Source organism: Plasmopara halstedii, assembly GCF_900000015.1.
Source record: "Plasmopara halstedii genome assembly, contig: Scaffold_253, whole genome shotgun sequence".
In the NCBI taxonomy this organism is placed as follows: domain Eukaryota; phylum Oomycota; class Peronosporomycetes; order Peronosporales; family Peronosporaceae; genus Plasmopara; species Plasmopara halstedii.
The window spans coordinates 620,697-640,618 of NW_020187174.1; the positions used below are offsets into that span (position 1 = coordinate 620,697).

A 19,922-nucleotide genomic window follows, 5' to 3' on the forward strand; every position below is an offset into this window, starting at 1 on the left:
CCCTGTGTACCTTGGTGTCAATTTTCTTGGCTTCGATAGCGTGGAACGCTGCTTAGTATCAGACTTGGAATCAAGGTATGACTTTATTCTTGGCTGGGACACTATGCGCCATGGGTCGAATGGAGGTCGACGACCTTGGGCGCTACGCGCACGTAGCTTTGGTGAGTCATGAACCCACCTCTGCTATGAAACAGGAGCGCTATTGGCGCGGGCACTGGACCGGGGCGGTCAATGTGCTGGATATCGGAGTATCCGAGTTGTCGAACACTGAATGTGTATTGGACAAGAGTTCCGAGTATGGCTCGCGGGCTGAACGTGGAGTTGCACTGCTCACCCATCCACACAGTGTGAGATGTCACAGCCGGTGACCAAATTTTGTCTCCGCTGCATGTCAAGAGTGGCATAGTCCGAGGCATCGAGGGCGAGGCCACAGTGATGCACGTTGAGTGGCACGTTTTTCACTGAGCACTGTTCACGTTACGTAGCAGTTGCTTTATGCAAGGAGTGGCATGGTCGGACGAGGCCCTAGGCATCTTGGTTAACGTCCTTCCGATGCGTGTGGAGTGGCATGTTATCCATCGGACGAATGCTGCGGAAAGTGCAGCTCTTCGTCGGATCTTGTTGACAACATCAGGGCACCGATGGAGAAGGGAGTGGGAGCATTGGACGACGCTGAGTGCGTGTTCCCACTGGTCTCGATGAGACGTAAAACTTCTATAGAAAGGAAACGGCAAGGCCGTATGTTATCTGCAAGACTAGGGCGTCGACCCTGACCCAGGATGTTCTACAGTAGATTGCGCACAGCTATACACCTTTGTCAACGGTATGACAGGGGGACAACGACGAAACCGTCGAGGCTATGAATGCTCTTCTTGAGCTGGACGAGATGTCCTTGAAGAGTTTGGCAGTGCCTTAAAGGCAGGCGATTCAGCCGAGGTGGTCATAATACGATAAAAGGGTATCTAGTCGTCGCTTCTGAATGAAGCTGTCCTGGAGGACACCAAGAGGGTGCTGAACCCACGAAGCGGATCGTCGATTCTGAAGGATCCCTCGGATTCATACTCTCCTTTAATAAAGAAATTTCAAGACGTCGGTCCTACCACTGGACCGAGGTGTGTGTCATGAGATTGACCTGGCTCCGAGAACCAAATACTACGCAACACGCCAATGCCCCCTGCCCAAGGAACAGCGTGACTTCGTTGACGCATTCTTCTGTGCGAAGAACGATGTAGGAATGGTGCGTGAAAGCAAGTCTCCCCATTCGACATCCACGTTTGTGTCCGGAAGCGGCAAGTAGCGTATTGTTCACTCTTATAATGAGCTAAACGCTGCCACCATTCCGGCACAGACGCTGATTCCCTGGAAGGATGTTCTCCGGAACAATATGGTTGGCTGTACAAAGTTCAGCACACTCGACTTGGTCGATGGGTTTTACCAATTGCTCGTGAGAGCGAGTGATATTCCGCTGACAGCGGTGAGTACTTCGAGCGGGATGCTCTGAGAGTGGCCTGTGATGCCCCAAGGGTTGTCAAATGCACCAGCAGCATTTGATCGTCTTGTGGCGTAGTTCTTCAGGCCCCACAGGGCGTAGCACAGACACACTTCGACGACATCTTCGTCCACAGTCGTGCGGGGCACGGGAGGACAGATGAAGAAAAATCATGGTTCATAGAGAGCGGTGCTCAAGTGCAGGCGCATGAATAAGCTGTTTGCTGGTGCAGATAATTGCAACCTCGGCGCTGAGGGAATCCTCTTTTTAGGGTTCTTTATCAAGAAGCGTGGCCTTCGAGCGGATCTCACTAAGGTCAAGGCCAATGTGGTCTGGCCGGTTCCAAAGTACCAAAAGGACTTGCGCAAGTGGCTTGTCCTTGCCGACTACTTGCACAAGTAAAGCGCAAATTATGCTGAAATGGCACGGCCATTGTTGAATGTCCTTAAGGAGGATACGAAATGGTGTTGAAACACCGTGCATCGGGAGGCATTTGACAGAAACAAAGACAGCCTCCTTCATGCACCAATAACTTTCAATGAGAGTATACAACTCTTGAACAAAGACCACCAATTCCTTCTTGCCTTGTCGGGCGGCACGGAAATCGCACGCGATATGTCTCGTTAGGCGGCGAGAGCACTCGTAGAAGCTGCAGCTTCAGCTCAATCCAGGAAGGAAACGCCGCTTTAACTGAAGCACCGCACCATTCTCTCGCTCGACCACCGAGATTGGAGATGGCCAGCACCACGCGCTGTTGGTTGATCTAGAGTACGGCGGACGCCACGGTCATCTCGACTTCTCTTCTCTCGCCCAGAGTAAGAGATTTTCTCCGTATTTGCCCTTGAATGTCTTGACACTCACCATGAGCGGCTTTAGCCGGCGAGTCATCCGTCGTTGACGGTGGCGTTCGACGCCGACATCTTCTGTTGTAGCTGCTCTAGCAGAGCATTTATATAGCTTGGAAACGCCTCTAAGCGCGCGCTAATTGCTTCAGGTTCTTCCGAAAAGTAGTGTTACAAGCCCTCAGGGCCAAGCAGAGACATCAGCTTTTTGAGCGCGTCCTGCATGCCCTGAGTAGGCCACCTAGCAACCTCTACGTTTCCACGAGGTTTTTGTTGAACAACTAGGATTCCGTTTCTTTATACCCCTCAGACGGCCGATAAAGGGGGTATACTAAGCGTCGATGGTTGATACTGTTACAAATGTGACGTCTTCGAGGGCCATGCCACACTTCGGCTGGTTTGCTCCATCCTCACATTGGGTCAGTCGTAACGACCCAGGTGTAGATTGATTACAAGTGGTACCCAGTGCAGCGGGGCTGCGATAACTATTTCGTTTAGATTAAGGCCGGTTATCTTCGCTCTATACTTAGAACCAGTACGAGTTCTAGCGGATCGCAATCCACTTACTCCAAGAGTATTTTACAACCTTAACCCAAGGCAGATTAACTCTTCCGTTTAAAATGTAAACCATATTTCTCGTTTTTATTTGCGGCAAAGCTGCTTATATTTAAAGCTATATATTTTCTCATCTATATAATTTAACCTTATAAAATGTATAACTCAGCCACGTTGTGGCTTTTTGTAAAAGTGTAACCACACCCTTCATAATAGTGCACATAATACTCCGTAACTGCTAGTCTGCTCTATTGTTTTGGACATCTCTTAGAATTCTTTAATTTAGACAAATACGAAATGTTTTGTTTCCTGACTCTTCTGATACAGTTTTCATTGCCAATGTGTACCTCGGACCCCTCTACCGCAATCTTTTTTACCACTGATACTCCAGTGGTTATGAACAGGCCTTTGCATATGATGCAAATGCCGTATTTGGAATTAAAGAACGGTATGCACTCGAGTCAATACACGGCATACAAGGTAAAACGACTTGGGATGAACAAAACGAAAAAAGTTTTCAGGATTGGTGAGAAACTGTTTCGAATGTAGTATCCCTCGACAAAAAAAACGTGGGCGAGCTGCGGTGATCATCTTTTTTCCTTTTAAAATACGAAAATTTTTGATTTTAACGGGGGCAGTATTTTAAAAGGTGTAGATTAGTCTTTCGAGAATCTCACAAGCTTTAAAATTCAAATCTAGTTAATGACCAGACCATATTAAACTCCACAGTGTCTTCAAGGCTTGAATTACATGTTGTAGACGGGGGTCCTTTTCTGTTGCATCAGAACAATGCTTTCAATCTGTTGTACACATTTACAATGCGACAAACGGCTGTGGTGAATTAAGACCAGGTCCGAAATGCCACGTGGACAAAAAACATCACATGCGGGTGTAATATATGAGGAATTTTTGCTGGCATCAGAATTGTTACGATTTCGAGTGGCTGTCATATAGGACTGCGTGTGGCTTTATCCATTAGGCCTTCATGAAAACCCATTTTTTTCAAGCTAACTATAGGCTGTTAGGGCTCAGCCGACTGCGATGCCAGAGTAACGGCATGTCCTTGCGATTCTCGGCATCGTAATTGGTTTGTGAGAAAAAATAATTTCAGATCAAAGCGGCGTCGAGGCAGGTTGCTTCAGTGGTCAAATACTGCTTTGCGATCTTTCAACAACCACCAACTGACGCGACTCATTAAAACTCAGAGCGTTGACAACAAAAGAGAACATGCGGCTTGAAATTGATCACAGAATCGTTTGGTTTACTCAAATTCCCGATTAATGCTGTTAACGATGTGTAAAATCGTTGTCTGTCGAGGGCATTTTACGTCTTCTGTAAAAACAATATCAATCTGATTAAACAAACATCAAACACGGATAAAATATCGCTCTGTAAAGGTATCCAAAACACGCGAGACAACGCCGAATAGGTGCCCAGTCATTTTTGCCGCTCCATCTGTTAAGTGAGTCGGAGCAAACTTCACCAAAAGCTTCTCGATAACTTCGTACATGAGTACTTCTGTGTGGCTTTCTTCGGACGGGGTGCAATAACGTGAAGGTTCTGTATTCATGAATGCTAGAAGAATTCATTCCTCATATCGATGGATGAATGTTCATGAAATCCACTTGACCCATTGAACGCGACTGAAAACGCCCAGGTTTTCTTCAGGGTCTTCATGATATTGTGGAATTAAGCAGCACATACACTTCATGCTAACTTGGCGACTCTTCATTGCAGTACAATGGTTGGGGACAGATAAAGCTTTTTTGCTGTTGATATCGCTTAGAGGTCATTCGGTACGACATTTCATACCTTACGAATTTAACAGCTTCTTCGAACTGTTTGATCCGATGACTTTTCACATCAAATAAACTGCTGTATCTGATTAATGAGAATATAGAAAGACAATCAGATGCAAGAGACTCGTTGTCTTCTTCTATATCTTGCAGCAGAGGCTCTTCAATGATACATTCGATGTCGTTGATAGCCTTAAATATAACGCCAACGATTGCAGCACCACATAAGCGTCGAACTTGTTGCCATACCTAATGGTAGCTGGTGTACCGTCGAATATGATCATCCGTTCCGGCAAAAGCACGCAATATTTCTTAAATTTGGTGAGGTGGCTGATTTTGTGGTGTTGGCGATAATTTTGGGTCTATATTGTGGTCCCTCGAAAGTCTAGGCGTACTTGCATTCTTTGGAATGTTCTCTTAATCGACGACTAAGAAGAATTGGCCCTGACAGCTACAACATTGCCTAATATTGGAGTCTTGGGCGTCAGTATAGAGTCCGATTTCTGTCGAATATATATTTGTATCGGTGTCATTCCCGATCCGAAAGATCCTTGCGTGACCAAATAGCTTGCAAATGACATTCACATCATCCCCAGTAGCAATGGCACTACTGTGAAATGATAACGAGGGCATGAGGTCGTTCAACAGATTCTAGAACCGAATTTTCAGGCAACTTAACTTCCGCAGACTGCAAATCTAAAAGCATTCTTATTATAATTTTAAATTAAGGCATTCCGGAGAAATGAAATACAGGACACATCCGGTAATACCGGTAATTATGTCTTTATGATCTTGCCGCTGTCTGCATCACAGTCATCGTCGAGAGAGAATGCAGGTAAGCTGCTCTTCAATAAAATATTTTGCCAGCATGACTTGTCGGTAATCATTGTGTTAGGTTGCTATCCGCGCTTTACAGCGACTTTTGCAAACATTTTCCAAAATAGTCAGCACCATATTGGATATGTTAGCCGCTGGCACTTGCAAACAGATGGTCAGACGAATTGCGCGAATTGCGTTGCGAAGGATATTTTCCGGACCAACTGCGCGGAGTGACGACGGTGCTGATGCGGCTACTACCACTATCTATGCGGTACTCGCATCTACAGACTATGCGCCATTTCGCATATATAAATTATGATCCCTCAAGTGCCTTCAATACCGCTACGAGATAGCGCCGATCTTGTTGGGGAGGGGCTGTCGATCAAAATCAACCGGCTAATATCAACCCGCTACAATTTATAAGCTTCATATCGAATATCGATGAGATGAGGCGTCATGCCAATGGTGCGGGACGCTATGGCTGAAAGCCAAGACAAACACCAGCAACACGCCGATACCAGAGGCAGGTGGAATATTGCTGTGATCAAACATGTATTTGAGTGCGATTAGCCTTCCTGAACATGAAGGGTATGTGGTCTAAAAGACCAAGTTGTAGCCGCGCTACATCGAATTTCTCACAGTCCTTGCGTAAATGGTAGCACCAGTCTTAGTGGGGGAGGGGCTGTAGATAAAATTGATTATCCCGACTCAAGGCGTCATGTGACTGGTGCATGACTCTATGGCTGAAAGCCAAGATAAACGGAAGTGTTAGAGAGCACATTTATAAAACAGTCTCTCAAACACAACACACGCTTGTGCGACGAGAAAGCGATTCCCGACGTGGAGGAAGGACAACCCCGACTTGGAGGAAAAAAGACTAGACGCGTTAAAATGTAAATTTGCAGCTGATTTAAAATGAATTATGGTTTCTAGCTACATTCAAAGTACCCCAAGGGTTCCTAGTAATAAAACCTGGGGCTCCTGACTTATAAATCAAGGGTGTACTGAGGATAAGCCTCAGCTTCAACTGTTGCAAGATCGTGGGTGTACCGAGCATGAATTTCGACATGCTTGAACTTCAACTTTCGTTGATAGTATCCAGTGGAAGTGAGAGGCTAATGCCACCCAATTCCCAAGACAGAGACACGTCGGTCTCGTCGCCAGTACAGATCCCCAAGTAGGAAACAGCATTCTGTATCATACAGAATGTTTGTGACTTCATATAAGATGCCACGTCTGCATTTGGGAACATCACACTGTAGTATTCTTTTTATCAATCCCTACAATGCATACAAAAGGTACATAATGTAATGACTAAGAGTAGTCCATTACACCATAAGCTGAACAAAGATACTTCGAGGATCGGATGAATAGCTTGAACAATGGTTAAGTTTGTACGCTTCACCCAGGAATGGAGCCGAAAATACAATAAGTAGTTGTCTAGGTCGCTATGCTGCTGCAGCAAAGGTGCCGACTCCAGACTTGAAAAGTGCAACCGAGTTGCCGTGCACCTTGCACACAGATTAGATTTATACACTATACCTATGAAGGGAGCTGAGAGCAATAACTAGTTGTTTAGGCTGCTCTGCTGTTGCGGCAAAAGAGCAGACTCCGGACTCGAAGAGTGCAACCGAGCTGCCGTGCACCTTGCACAAAGGGCTAGGCTTGTATAGTCCACCCAGGGGTGGTGCCAAAAGCTTTTTAAATAAGCATTTGTTGAGGTTGCTCTGCTGTTGCAGCAAATGTGCCGACTCCGGACTCGAAGAGTGCAACTGAGTTGTTGTGCACTTTGCACGAATTTGGGTTTGTAAACTCCACCCAAGAGTAAGGCTGAGAGCACCTACAATAAGTTTTGTTTATATTGCTCTGCTGTTACAGCAAAGGTGCCGACTCCGGATTCGAAGAGGCAACAAAGGTGCCGTACACTCTGCACAAAGGATGGGATTTCACACTTCGTCCTGAAGTGGAGCTCGAAGCATTTACAATAGCTGAATGTTTAGGTTGCTCTTCCGTTGCAGCAAAGGTACCGACTCCGGACTCGAAGAAAGCAACTGAGTTGCTGTGCATCTTGCACAAATATGAAGTTTGTACGCTCCACCCAGGAGTGAAGCCGATAGTTCTTGCAATAACTAGTTGCCGAGGATGCTTTGCTTTTGCAGCAAGATTGAGCGTAAAGCGCCAAGTGCGCAAAACTTTTGCTGAAAGTCAGAATATGTAGAAATCACATGCAGATGAAAGACTTACGGTCATGACAGAAAATTCGCAGTGAGCATAAAATTGTAGACCGTTCTTCTAGAATTGTAGATCCCATATGAAAAAGAGAGCAGCAGCGATATCGATGAAGTCATTAAACGCGATATCCTTTCTTAATTCATTTTGATTTTTAATGAAATATTTTTGAGTATAAGTTCGGTATATAATTAAGGTCTGCAAATGTAATCGTTTGATGTATTAAACTGTTAGCTTGAATTTTTTTTATTGGAATTGATTAATAAATACTCAAATAAAACAATAATGCTTATATACAGTATGAGCTTGTGAATATTTCAACATACTTTAAAATTAGCTAGACATACAAGCTTCCCACAACAGGCCCATAGATACTAATGAGGCTATAGGAAGATACGTGTGGCAGTGCGATCCACATTATCTTGCATGAGGAAGCGTAGAGGCAGTACAAGTAAGACACTTATATGTACAACAGAATTTTTTTAATACTCCGCAAAAGTCTTTCATAAACATTCGTAAAAACTTCGTAATTACTTGAAATTGCTTTTTTGCAACGTGTCAAACAGAGGACAGTCATAAAGTCTTGTAAAGCAGCAGCCATGGCACCGAAATCCAAGGCGAAGAAGAGTGTTGCTGCAGTCGAAGACGTTGATAATGAGCCAATCTTTGACGAAGTGGCCTCCACAAAGCAGTCTATCGACCACACACGTGTTGTATTCGGTGTAGATCTCGACGATCCGCGTGATGCCGAGGACGATATGAACGAATTGGTCCCCGTCGCTAAATACGCAATTTTGACCATGATTTGTCTCATGTCGTTCTCCATTCGTCTCTTTGCTGTTGTGCGCTACGAATCCGTACGTCATGACTCTTGTATCTATTTAATTGCGTTTTGTTAAATTTAAAAATTGGTTTATAGGTTATTCATGAATTTGATCCGTACTTTAATTTTCGTACGACCAAATACTTGGCTTCGGAGGGATTTCTTGAATTTCTCGACTGGTTTGATGATCGTGCATGGTACCCTCTAGGTCGTATCATTGGTGGAACTATCTACCCCGGTTTAATGTACACGGCAGCGCTCATGTATTGGGTACTGAATCTCTTGAATATCTCAATTAATGTACGGAACATGTGTGTCTTCCTCGCGCCTCTCTTTGCAGCTAATACGGCCATTGCTAGCTACTTATTGACAAAAGAAGTGACAAAACGTTCTAGTGCGGGTCTCTTGGCTGCAGCATTTGCTGGTACTGTACCATCGTACATTTCTCGCTCTGTTGGTGGTTCATACGATAATGAAGGTGTTGCAATCTTTGCACTTATCTTTGTGTTTTACCTTTGGATCAAAGCGGTACACACGGGCTCCATGTTTTGGTCAGCAGGCTGTGCACTTGGGTACTTTTACATGGTTGCAGCGTGGGGTGGCTATGTCTTTATCATTAATATGATTCCTATCTATGTTCTTGTCATGGTCTTTGCTGGACGCTATACGCCACGTCTATACATTGCATACTCGACGTTCTACACACTTGGCAGTCTCTTGGCCATGCAAGTGCCATTTGTGGGCTTTAACGTTATCAAACAAGCCGAGTGTGCGGGCTCTCACGGTGTGTTCGTGCTGCTACAAGTCTATTGTTTTGTGAACTGGTTGCGTCACTATATTTCCGCCGAGTCATTCCGTCGTCTCGTTTTAGTGGGTGCTGGACTCTTGGTTTCCGCCGTAGCGCTTGCACTTTTGGTCTTGCAATTGATGGGCAAAGTCCAGTGGACGGGACGGAGTTTAACACTTTTAGATCCGACTTATGCGTCCAAGTACATTCCCATTATTGCTTCAGTGAGTGAACATCAACCCACAACATGGACGTCGTACTTTTTCGATTTGCACATTCTCGTCCCTTTTGCACCTGTGGGTCTCTATTTTTTGTTTCAAAACTTGACGGACGGCGGGATCTTTGCCATTTTGTACGGAACTGTTGCCTGGTACTTTGCGGGCGTCATGGTACGTCTTATGTTGACACTCGCGCCCATTGCGTGCATTCTTGGTGCTGTGGGTATTTCGTCCACATTACGTAAGTTTATGGGGATTTTAGCGCGTCCATCGACGTTTATAGTGCAGAAAGATGGTGTTCAGCCTGTACCGAAGATCCTGGCGCTTGCTGTAGTATGCGGTCTACTGCTCGTTCTACTGAGCTACAGTATCCACGCGACGTATGTGTCTTCAATGGCGTACTCGTCGCCTAGTATTGTGATTGAAGCCGGCCGTGCACAGAACGGTGAGCGCGTAATTTTTGACGATTATCGTGAAGCTTACTTTTGGCTGCGTCAAAACACGGATGCTGACGCCAAGATTATGTCGTGGTGGGACTATGGCTACCAAATGTCGGCCATGGCTAACCGAACGGTGATTGTAGACAACAACACATGGAACAATACGCACATTGCTACCGTTGGCCGTGCCTTGGCGTCAACAGAAGAAGATGCGTACCCGATTTTGCAGAGTCTGGATGTCGACTATGTTTTGGTTATTTTTGGCGGACTGTCGGGTTACAGCTCGGATGATATTAACAAGTTTCTCTGGCCTGTACGTATCGGTTCAGGTGTGTATCCTGATGATATGCCTTCAGAGAGTGAGTACTACTCGGCTTCTGGCAACTTTGATATTGGTCCCGGTGGTTCCAAGGTTCTGCACAACTGTCTTGCTTATAAGCTCTGCTACTACCGATTTGGTGAAGTTCTGACGGATTACCAACGTCCACCAGGCTTTGACCGTGCTCGTAATGTCGAAGTGGGTGTGAAGAATATCAAATTAACTCACATGGAAGAAGCATTTACGTCTGAGCACTGGATTGTACGGATTTTTAAAGTAAAAAAACAGCCTAATGTTGAACCAACAACGGCAATCAAGGAGGCACGTCTATCCGAAGCGTCAGCTACAGAGAATGACATTTCAAAAGAGAAGACGCGATTTTTGGGATGTACGACAGGTGAAGACATGCTAGGCAATGACCGCTTGTATGCTGGTGGATCTAGTGGCGCCAACTTTAACCTTGCGTTGCATCATGCAAAGGACAAGGGCAAACGCTACTTTGCCATCGCTCGAGTGGCGGACGAAGGCCACGCTTTTGCCTTTAATAAGCTTCCAATTAACATTGCAGATTTTGATGGTAACGATGAAGGATGTATGCGACCGTGCAAGGACGTAAGCTCGCAATCTTGCGGCTGTGCGGACGGTGGGTGTACAGACATGAACGTAGGGCCTGGAAAGGGACAGGAGCACAATCGTCGCTGGGCCATTTACGAACGCGAGACGAAGTAAGACGTACGATTGTCGGAATTAACTCTGAAGCCTGCTTCTAACAAAAGCACAAGTTATGGAAACAAGTGTAAGTGAAATAAATGATGACCAGCACAGTAAAAAAACGAGCCTTATGGTGCTGTAAATCAATTTGTTGGACGCAAGTGCCAACTAGTTCTTGCTGCTTTATCACATTCAATGCAAAGTACGCTTTTAACTAGAAGATTTGCTCTCACCGCTAGCCTGACGAGCTGCCTCTTTTTCTTCCTCAATTTTATCGCAAAGTGCATTCACCTTTTCGTCTTCAAGAGGCTATAAAACACAAATAAACGTTATAAGTGAGTAGCTAGTAGCCTTACTAAGACATTAACCACGTACCGATACTTTACCGCCCACTCGCACCACGACAATTTCAATATTCTTACTCCCCGACTCGACAACCTCAAGAAGCGCTTTAATTGCTAGTGTTATCGCTTCTTCTTCTGTCGCATTTTCCACATAGTGTTTCTCAAGAAACTCTCGAATGTTTGACGAATTGCGACCAGTAGCGTTGGCTTTCCAAGCTGAAAATGTACCAGACGGATCCGTCTGGTATAATTGTGGAATGCCTTGGCTGTCGCAGCCAGCAATGAGCATTGAAATCCCAAATGGACGTACACCACCACGCTGCGTGTACTTTTGCTGGACGCGTGCGACATAGCGGGCGACATATTCAACAGACGGCGCGTCTTCTACTGTAAGACGATAGCTTTGGCACTCAAGACGTGCTTTGTTCACAAGTACGCGGGCATCGGCTGTAAGACCAGCAAAAGCAATGGAAATGTGATCATCCACTTTGCAAATCTTGCGTACAGTGCGTGGATCTTGTAGCTTGGCCGTCTCCTTACGCTCGACCGCCAAAACAACAGCGTTTTGACCACGAACACCCACGGCCACAGCACCCTACACGACATCTTAACAACTCCTAGATGTTCAACAAGTCACTATAAAGCTCTTACTTTCTTAACAGCTTCCATGGCATATTCCACTTGGAACAAATGACCATCTGGCGAGAAGACTGTGATCGCACGGTCGTATCTTGACCATTTGAACATTAGAGATACAAAACAGGTACGCAACATATTCTCAAGTCAGCAATAATTCCATTTAAGCAGCACTAACTGCGCTACTATCCAGCTCAAGTGACTTAAATTGCTGCGTCAATCTACTCACCTTGACATGGTCGTCGTCTGCTTTTCGATCGAATGTGTTTGGATCCAAGGGGGATAATTTTTTTCACAATACTGACGTGTTATTGGCTGAAAAAATCCAGCACACTCTTAACATGCACCATGAGCTCTTCCTAGCGTTGCTAGGACACGTTGGCGACGTTATTGAACGTCGGACGGACGGGTTTTTCATCCGAAAAGATGCAAAGTTTCTATCTCAAGCTCAACGTAGTGTGTTAGATCGTTTACTGCAATTAGGTTTTGCGTATTCCGTCTTGAATCAGTTTATACGTTGTGTGTCGTTCCTACCAAGTGTTTATCTCCATGCACTTGCACAAGCGGTACAACGACTTTTAGATCGCTACACAGATGCTATTGTTGAGCTCGAAGCCAAAACATTGCGATCACGTGCTGTCTTTCCATTGTCAAATCTTTTATACGAACTAGAAGAATTTCGAGATCTTCTACCACAACTATGTGCTCTCGTGCATCGTCTTAATTTCAACACACAACGTATACACGGTCAAGAAGAGACAAAATGTGTCAAAGGTGCTGAATTGCTTACAATTGTGCATCGAAATACACACTCAGGCTTTCCACGAATTCGTCATTGTATGCAAGAATTGCTCTATTCATGCCATCGGTGCGTATTTGGAAAATTTTCTTTACATTGAATGTACCGACTTGAGTGTCGTTGTGACTAGGGTCGTGTATCAACAAATGATGGCATGGATGATACATGGTGAGCTTGTCGATCCACACGATGAATTTTTCATTAAAAAGAAGAAACAAGACGAATGGACGCATGATCCAGACGCTTCGGTGTGGCACGAATACTTTCTGCTTGACTTGGAGGCTGTTCCAATCGATTATTTTCCACTTGCTGTAGCACAGAGTGTCTTTGCTATTGGCCAAGCGGTGCGCATTTTAACACGCGCTGACCACTTTTCCCCCCATGACGTGCAGAATTTGATTCAGCTAGTATCAGAGCTAGCACATCAGCCCGTCTTTGATGCTTTGATGCTTGAACAGAAAGTCGAAATCGTTCGACGAAACGTTGCAAAAAGATTGCATGACGAAGTGGTAGTCAAGCTCAATTTCATTGGATATCTTCATGTGTTAAAGGATTTCTTTCTCTTAGCGCGTGGTGAAGTATTCCAGACGTTCATTGAACGCACGTTTGATATGATGCTTGTGCGACCCACGAGCAGGTCTGAGGATGATGTAAATCATGGCGTCTGGCACGACATTGTACACGAGTTGATACCAAATGACGAGAAATGGAGCCACGATTTTCACATGCAGGTTCGTTATATCTACCAGCCTCAAATTCGTTCCAGTGCTTATCTTCACGTTCTCTCCCACGTCAGCTGCCGCTCCAGACGTTTGCATTCAATAGCTTTGTTTCGACAGATCAGTTGAGTTTATTTTACTTATCGAAAGACTCCAATAGCAAGTGTCTATCCGTATCAATTACCGAATGTTGTCAATCTGATGACTCAATTACACCAAGTGGCTCCATATGGTGGCAGCACGCGCAGCAAGATGGTAAAGCGTTCGTCTCGGACTTTGTCTTGCAATGGGAACCTGACAATTTCTCGCGCGAAAGGCATTACGTGGCATTATTTCTTCGAAATGAAGGAGTCATGTGTCCTGCAATATTAAGAAATGGCTCCTTTGAGCTTCAAAATGCTCACGACGTGTATGTTTCCATTAATATAGCAATTGAATGTCTAACAAATGGAATGCAAGTAATGGCACAAGTCAAACCTTCGTATGGAGGCCACAATGGGATCCAAACATCGTTAATCCAAAATATTCGACGTGAATGCGGCTCCAGTCCGAAACTTCACGTTCGGATTCAGTATGCTCGAGAAGAAGGCACGACGGAAACGTCTACTTTACTCACTTACACAAAAATGATCGCTGTGATTATAAATGATGATGTGGTCCTCGAGACGCCGCTCGATCTCCCTCAAGTATTACAATTAAATGCAACGAAAGAAATGTATTACATTGGACTTGGACTCTCATCGTACGTACAATTAAGAGATTGGAATTTGGAAAAGTATCCGGCCGAAACGAATTGGCGTAAAGGTTCGTGTGTGCACTTGAAAGATTGCAACACGAGTGTAACCCCACGTGAATTATGGCACGCATTAACTTTACGGTGCCATGTACATTGGCCATTGCAACTTTTAGTTGCACCGGAAATATTACGTTCGTACGGCCATTTGTACCAATTTTGTTTTCGATTAAAACGCGTTGCCTACGCACTTGAGGTGGCGTGGAAACGATGCATGGGCCGGTCATACCAAACAAGTGGTACACGTGCAGCTGGTTTAGTACGCAGTCGCATGAGTTTTGTCGTCCGTACACTTGAGTTATACTTTCAGGTGTTTGTAATTCAATGCAAGTTCAATACATGTGTCGAGCAGATTAAAACGGCAGACGATTTTGATCGTGTCAAGCGCGTGCATGAGACTTTTGTTGCTAGTGTGGTCAAGAGCTGCTACGTGCATACAAAGACTGTGGCGTCAGCATTAAATGAGTTGCTAAACTCTTGCTGGGACTTTGCTGAATACATGCTGCAAGAGGATACGAATACAGAGCTCTCTTTTGATTGCATTGCGCGGTTGGACAAGAAGTTTCACCGTCGCTTTGAATTTCTCTATAGTGTCTTGCAAATTAGCGAAGCCCGTAATTTACTCTTTTTACTGGATGGTAATGGATACTTTACAGCAGAACGCGAACGCAAGAATCAGTTTCGACAGTAGCAGATAGTAAATCAAAGGAGTGAGGTTTTAGTGCTGGTACCATTCGGTGTATGGAATCGTTTTAGTGCAGTTAATTGCGTGCGTGGTACAAAAAAAGCATACAAGGTCTTTTGGGAATGTTAACACTTCTAGCAGGAATCATACTGTTTTCCAAATCTTAAACTTCGTTATTTTGAATGTGGTATAGTAACGCGATCACCCGATCTCGCCCCTCGGCGTCTGCTTGCAGCAGTGCACAGGCGATGGCAAAGTCCGAAGCGTCACAGACGACACTTTAAGGACGATCAGGGTCTGGGAACGCCAGTATTGGTGCATGAAGGAGGCTGTCTTTGACCCTATCAAAAGCCTTCCGATGCTCGGTGTCCCAACACTATTCCGTATCCTTTTTAAGGAGATTAGACAATGGCCGTGCCAATCTCGCATAACTTGTGCGAGTAGTTGTCGAAGCCATGCCACTTGCGCAAGTCCTTTTGGCTCATCGGAACCGACCAGCCGGAAGGCCACACTTCCTAATCGAATCTCGCCAGCTTAAGTCTGCAGAGATGAACTACTCTGTCCACGAAAATAAATTATTCGCGACGAAGTATGTATTTGTAAAGTTTATTTTCCATTTGCTTGGCTCGAAACCGTTTGTGATCTACACAGATCATGCGTCATTACGCACTGCGACTCAGTCGCCTCACCTCTCGCAGCGGATGGCAAGGTGGCTGTACTTCTTCGCAGAGAATAACTTCGAGGTGAAGTATAAGCCAGGAAAGCAGAATGCTTTGGCTGATGCATTGCTACGCAGACCGGATTATGAGCTTGATCATGTCACGATGGAGACGCCGTCAGTGACAGATTTGATCCGCGCCGCATACGCGGGTGATAGTTGTGTGTAGCGCTGCTACAAGCTCTCGGGAGCAAGGAGTTTGGAAACTCGGATATGAATTTGTTGGCGCGAATGCGCGCACAGTTTCACCGATATTCGTTGAATAACGGGTTGCTGTATTATAGCATCGATTCGACGGATACGCAACGAATTGTGGCTCCTCACGATGAGGATGTGAAGTTTTGTATCCTCTATGAGGCCCACGACACTCCACTCAGTGGTTATCTTGTTGTCGAACGACACGATCCACAAACTGCGTCGCTGTACCCACACCGTCGGTGGTGTTCGGCACTACTGCAAGAAGAGCCATCTTGCTCAAGCGGTCCATACAGACCACCACACTTGTGTTGCCCGCTGAGTCCTTCGGCAGGCCAAACACAAAGCACGTACTCTTGGACTGCCAATACCCGGCCAGCGGCGCCGCCGCGTTCGGAGAGGGTATCACCCTCTGACACGTCTCACAAGTTTGCACATATGTGCTCGTCCATTGGTACAGCTTGGGCCTCCAATAGCGGCAGCTCACAGAGCTCTATGTCTTCTCACGACACTTGATGCAAAGGGTAGTTGTCTTGATGCAGCAATCGTGATTGCTGCATCCACCATAGAGAGGCTCGTTCTCTCCACCACGGTAGTTAGGCATCGTTTTATACAAAGAACCACGGGTCACGACCTGCTTCGGAGATTCCAGGATTTCATGATGCATAGACTGACGGCTGCGTTCTTCTGGTCATCCAACGAAGACGACTGCAGTAACCTGACTACTGGAGCTTCTCCGATCGCTTCTCGCATCCGCTCGAGTGCCATACACTCATGTGGAGACAAATGAGGAAACATCTCATTCGTCAACACCTCGGTTCGTGATACTGATGGCCCGGGTGGCACCCCAACTCCTTCCATGTCGCTCGCACAAGAACAAGAGTATTGCAGCGGGGCTGCCATTGCTCTTTCGCTTAGAGGAAGCTTGGTTAAGGTCGGTGACCTTCGTTCTATATTTAGAACCAGTACGAGTGTAGCGGATCGCAATCCACTTACCTCAAGAGTAATTACAATTTTAAGCCAAGGCAAATTAACTCTTCCGTTAAAACGTAATCTGAATTCCTCGGCCTTATTTGCGGCAAAAAAACCGCCTATGTCAAAATTATAGGTTCTACAATTTATATAGTAAAACCTAACTGAATGTATAACTACTGGTTGTTCCAGCCGCGTAACTGACCTCTTGTTTAGTGTAGCTAAACAATTGTGTAATCACACCATCTTGTATAGCCCACGACATTGTGTGGTCACATCATCTTGTGTGACTCACACCCTTCAGACCAGGGCATGTGAAACCCCGTTACACTCTCCCCCATCAAGATTGTGAACACCTACAGCTCACATTCAACTGTCGCCTCGAACGAGGCTCGTGTGTCTATGACACCGCATGCAGCGGAGCTGCCGTAGCTCTTTGCTTAGTAAAGTTAACTAAAATTCATCGACCTTACATTCTATACTTGAACCAGTACGAGTATAGCGAATCGTAATCCGCTACCTCCAAGAGTACCCATACCTTTACCCAAGGTAAATACACTCTTTCGCTCAAATTTTTTTTATTTGCGACAAGGCCACCAATATCTGAAAATTAAGGTTCTCCAAATAAATAGTAGAACCTATTTAACATGCATAACTACTGACATTTTCGCCATGTAGTGACTTCTTGTTAAGGAGTAAGCGCACCAAGGTGTGATAACACTGACTCGTGTAATCCACAGCTTTATACGGTCACACAGTCTTGTGTGACCCACCCTTTCACACAAGGGTACGTGTAAGCCCGTTACACTCTCCCCCATCAAAATTGTGAAACCCCATAATTCACATTTAACTGTCGCCTCGTACGAGGCTGGCGTGTCTGAGACACCGTTACGTCCCTAGAACCATCTTTCTACATTCTCTGCACAATGAGCCCTGTGCATATGACACAAAAAACTCAGCTTAGCTGGTTCCGAGGGCGCCCGCGGGGAGTGCCCTTCTTCGTCTCCTGCACGCAGTGCAACTCCGGACGGTACGTTCGCGACTTAACGGGAAGCTCAATCCGAGCCCTCGGCAACTGGACGCCACTAACCACGCCCGCCACGGGCGATTGATTTTCTCGTCGAGGATTTGGCGGGAGTCGACAACGAGTCGTACACTCCTTTCCCAGCGTGGTAAAAAGAGGAAGGCGAGATGCGCCAACGGCGCGACGTATGCACTGCTCGAACCTTGCATACACCTTGTCTGTTTCACGACCTCTCGACTTCCGGGGGAAGTGGTATTATTACCAATTGCCTCGACGAGGCACAGAAGCAGCAGTTGAAGGCTGCCCAAAGCGGATCTCATGCGCTCGTATCTACGTTCGGTCTCAGACCCTCGTTTGGGATGCGGCTAACGCTCGGCGGACCCGGCTACTGAAGGGAAAGACGCGACTACTCGATCGTTAGGCGTCTACGTAGTTGGTCACTACACAAGCTGAGCCTGACCAGCGAAAAGCTCCGAGCTCGCATCTTGGTACCTCAAGAAACACCAATGTGATAGGTACCGCGATCGACTTCGAGATCAAAGAGGAGGCGCTCTTGTACCCGCAATGCGGACTATTGGTGCCCACCCCTGGGGGACCGCTGCAGATGATGAAGAGCTGTTTGAGCGATGGGTGCAGTGGCCCCGGAAACTTTCCTCGCTGTTTTACTTAAAGCGGAGCGACAAGAAAGTGGATGTGCGCGTAGAACGTCATCTTCGATTTGAGTATGCCAAACTCAAGTTGCAACGCCGACTTCCTGCGTATTGTCGCCCTGCGACACATGGAATAATCCATCACGCTCCCGCGAGCTCTGTGTTTTCTCACACGGGTGAGTGAGTCTACGACGACAGCAGCTCAGGCCCATAGCTTGAGCTCGGCTTATGGCTCTCCGGTTCCCGAGCTACTGCCGAGAAGTGCGGGATGCACGACGACGCGGAGCGTCATAATCCTTTTGAGCATATTCGTCCACGACGTCTAGGCAGTCTTGCCGAAGTGGCACCTCAAACTCCCACGAGTTCTCGAAGTTTAGGTATCCCCACCGCCTCACAAGATATTGGGTTTGATTCCGTCGGCGACGTCGACCCACATAGCGTCCCACTTAATAGTGGACGCCACCATTCCCATCGAGAAGAGTCGGCGGCAGACGATGACGACTTGGTCGATCGCCGTCCGATAACTCGCGATGCTTTTCGAGCTTTGGGTGACAAGGTCCGTCGGTCGTTATTGGCACTCCGCCGAGCATCTTGCCGAGGTCGCATACCGCTGTGCGGAAGACCTCAAGATATTGGAGCACTTTGGCACCGACTGTCTCACGTTGAGGACTACTGCGCTCGGTCAGAGCGGCTGTTAGCCGCCGAGCAGATAAATACGTCACTTCGTGCGACTGTGGAGCGCCTGGTGCCGTTGGAAACGGAGATCGCTGCACCCGTGCTCAGAGCCAGTTGCTGCTTCAGTTAAGGGTAGTAGAGCGCCATTGGGCGCCGTCCCGGCACCAACGATGTCGCGTTTGCTTGCGCCGGATCCCTGTACGGCTTAAGCAAGCCCACGTAAAACACCGGGTGGGTGCGCAACCTTCTCGAAAGGTTTAGCGTATACGCAAGACATCGCTTTGCCACGACCGTAAACGGTCAAATTAACCGTGAACGGAGTTTACTTTTTAAAGACAGCGGAGACTGCATGTGTAGGGAGGTTTTTAGCATTAAATAAAACCAGTTCTTCAACCTCAATGTTTTCAATATCTCTTCTGCTTCTTTCGTCTGCATATTCTTTTTGCATGTCTTGGCTTTCAGCCATCGCGAACGTCTCGTAGGACACTCAGTCTACCGTAGTTAACAAAAAGATTGCTTCTCAAAAAGATCACAATTTGGATAAATCCCATCACTTTTTAATGTTATTGTGATTTTTAGTTAACAAAAAGATTTCTTCTCAAAATAATCACAATTTGAATAAATCCCATCACTTTTTAATGTTATTGTGATTTTTCGTTCATTTCGAATTACCGTACCATTGTT

The 19,922-nt window shown here is 46.1% G+C and overlaps 4 protein-coding genes across 4 annotated transcripts; 2 read left to right on the forward strand and 2 right to left on the reverse strand.

Annotated features, from left to right (window-relative positions):
* Nucleotides 1-7,202: 7,202 nt before the first annotated feature.
* Nucleotides 7,203-7,568, reverse strand: PHALS_04185 (uncharacterized protein; the record flags this gene model as incomplete). Its single annotated transcript, XM_024722204.1, has 2 exons — nucleotides 7,203-7,341; nucleotides 7,426-7,568. 2 exons carry the CDS (start codon nucleotides 7,566-7,568, stop codon nucleotides 7,203-7,205), a joined length of 282 nt encoding a protein of 93 aa, XP_024573304.1.
* Nucleotides 7,569-8,329: 761 nt separating this feature from the next.
* Nucleotides 8,330-11,046, forward strand: PHALS_04186 (dolichyl-diphosphooligosaccharide--protein glycosyltransferase subunit stt3a-like; the record flags this gene model as incomplete). Its single annotated transcript, XM_024722205.1, has 2 exons — nucleotides 8,330-8,587; nucleotides 8,650-11,046. The coding sequence occupies 2 exons, from the start codon at nucleotides 8,330-8,332 to the stop codon at nucleotides 11,044-11,046; spliced, it is 2,655 nt and encodes an 884-aa protein (XP_024573305.1).
* Nucleotides 11,047-11,171: 125 nt separating this feature from the next.
* PHALS_04187 (proteasome subunit alpha type 7) lies at nucleotides 11,172-12,245 on the reverse strand (the record flags this gene model as incomplete). The annotated part of the gene is made up of 5 exons (XM_024722206.1): nucleotides 11,172-11,206; nucleotides 11,262-11,337; nucleotides 11,404-11,967; nucleotides 12,024-12,102; nucleotides 12,238-12,245. 5 exons carry the CDS (start codon nucleotides 12,243-12,245, stop codon nucleotides 11,172-11,174), a joined length of 762 nt encoding a protein of 253 aa, XP_024573306.1.
* Nucleotides 12,246-12,349: 104 nt separating this feature from the next.
* PHALS_04188 (gamma-tubulin complex component) lies at nucleotides 12,350-15,010 on the forward strand (the record flags this gene model as incomplete). The annotated part of the gene is made up of 3 exons (XM_024722207.1): nucleotides 12,350-12,876; nucleotides 12,938-13,538; nucleotides 13,604-15,010. 3 exons carry the CDS (start codon nucleotides 12,350-12,352, stop codon nucleotides 15,008-15,010), a joined length of 2,535 nt encoding a protein of 844 aa, XP_024573307.1.
* Nucleotides 15,011-19,922: the final 4,912 nt, after the last annotated feature.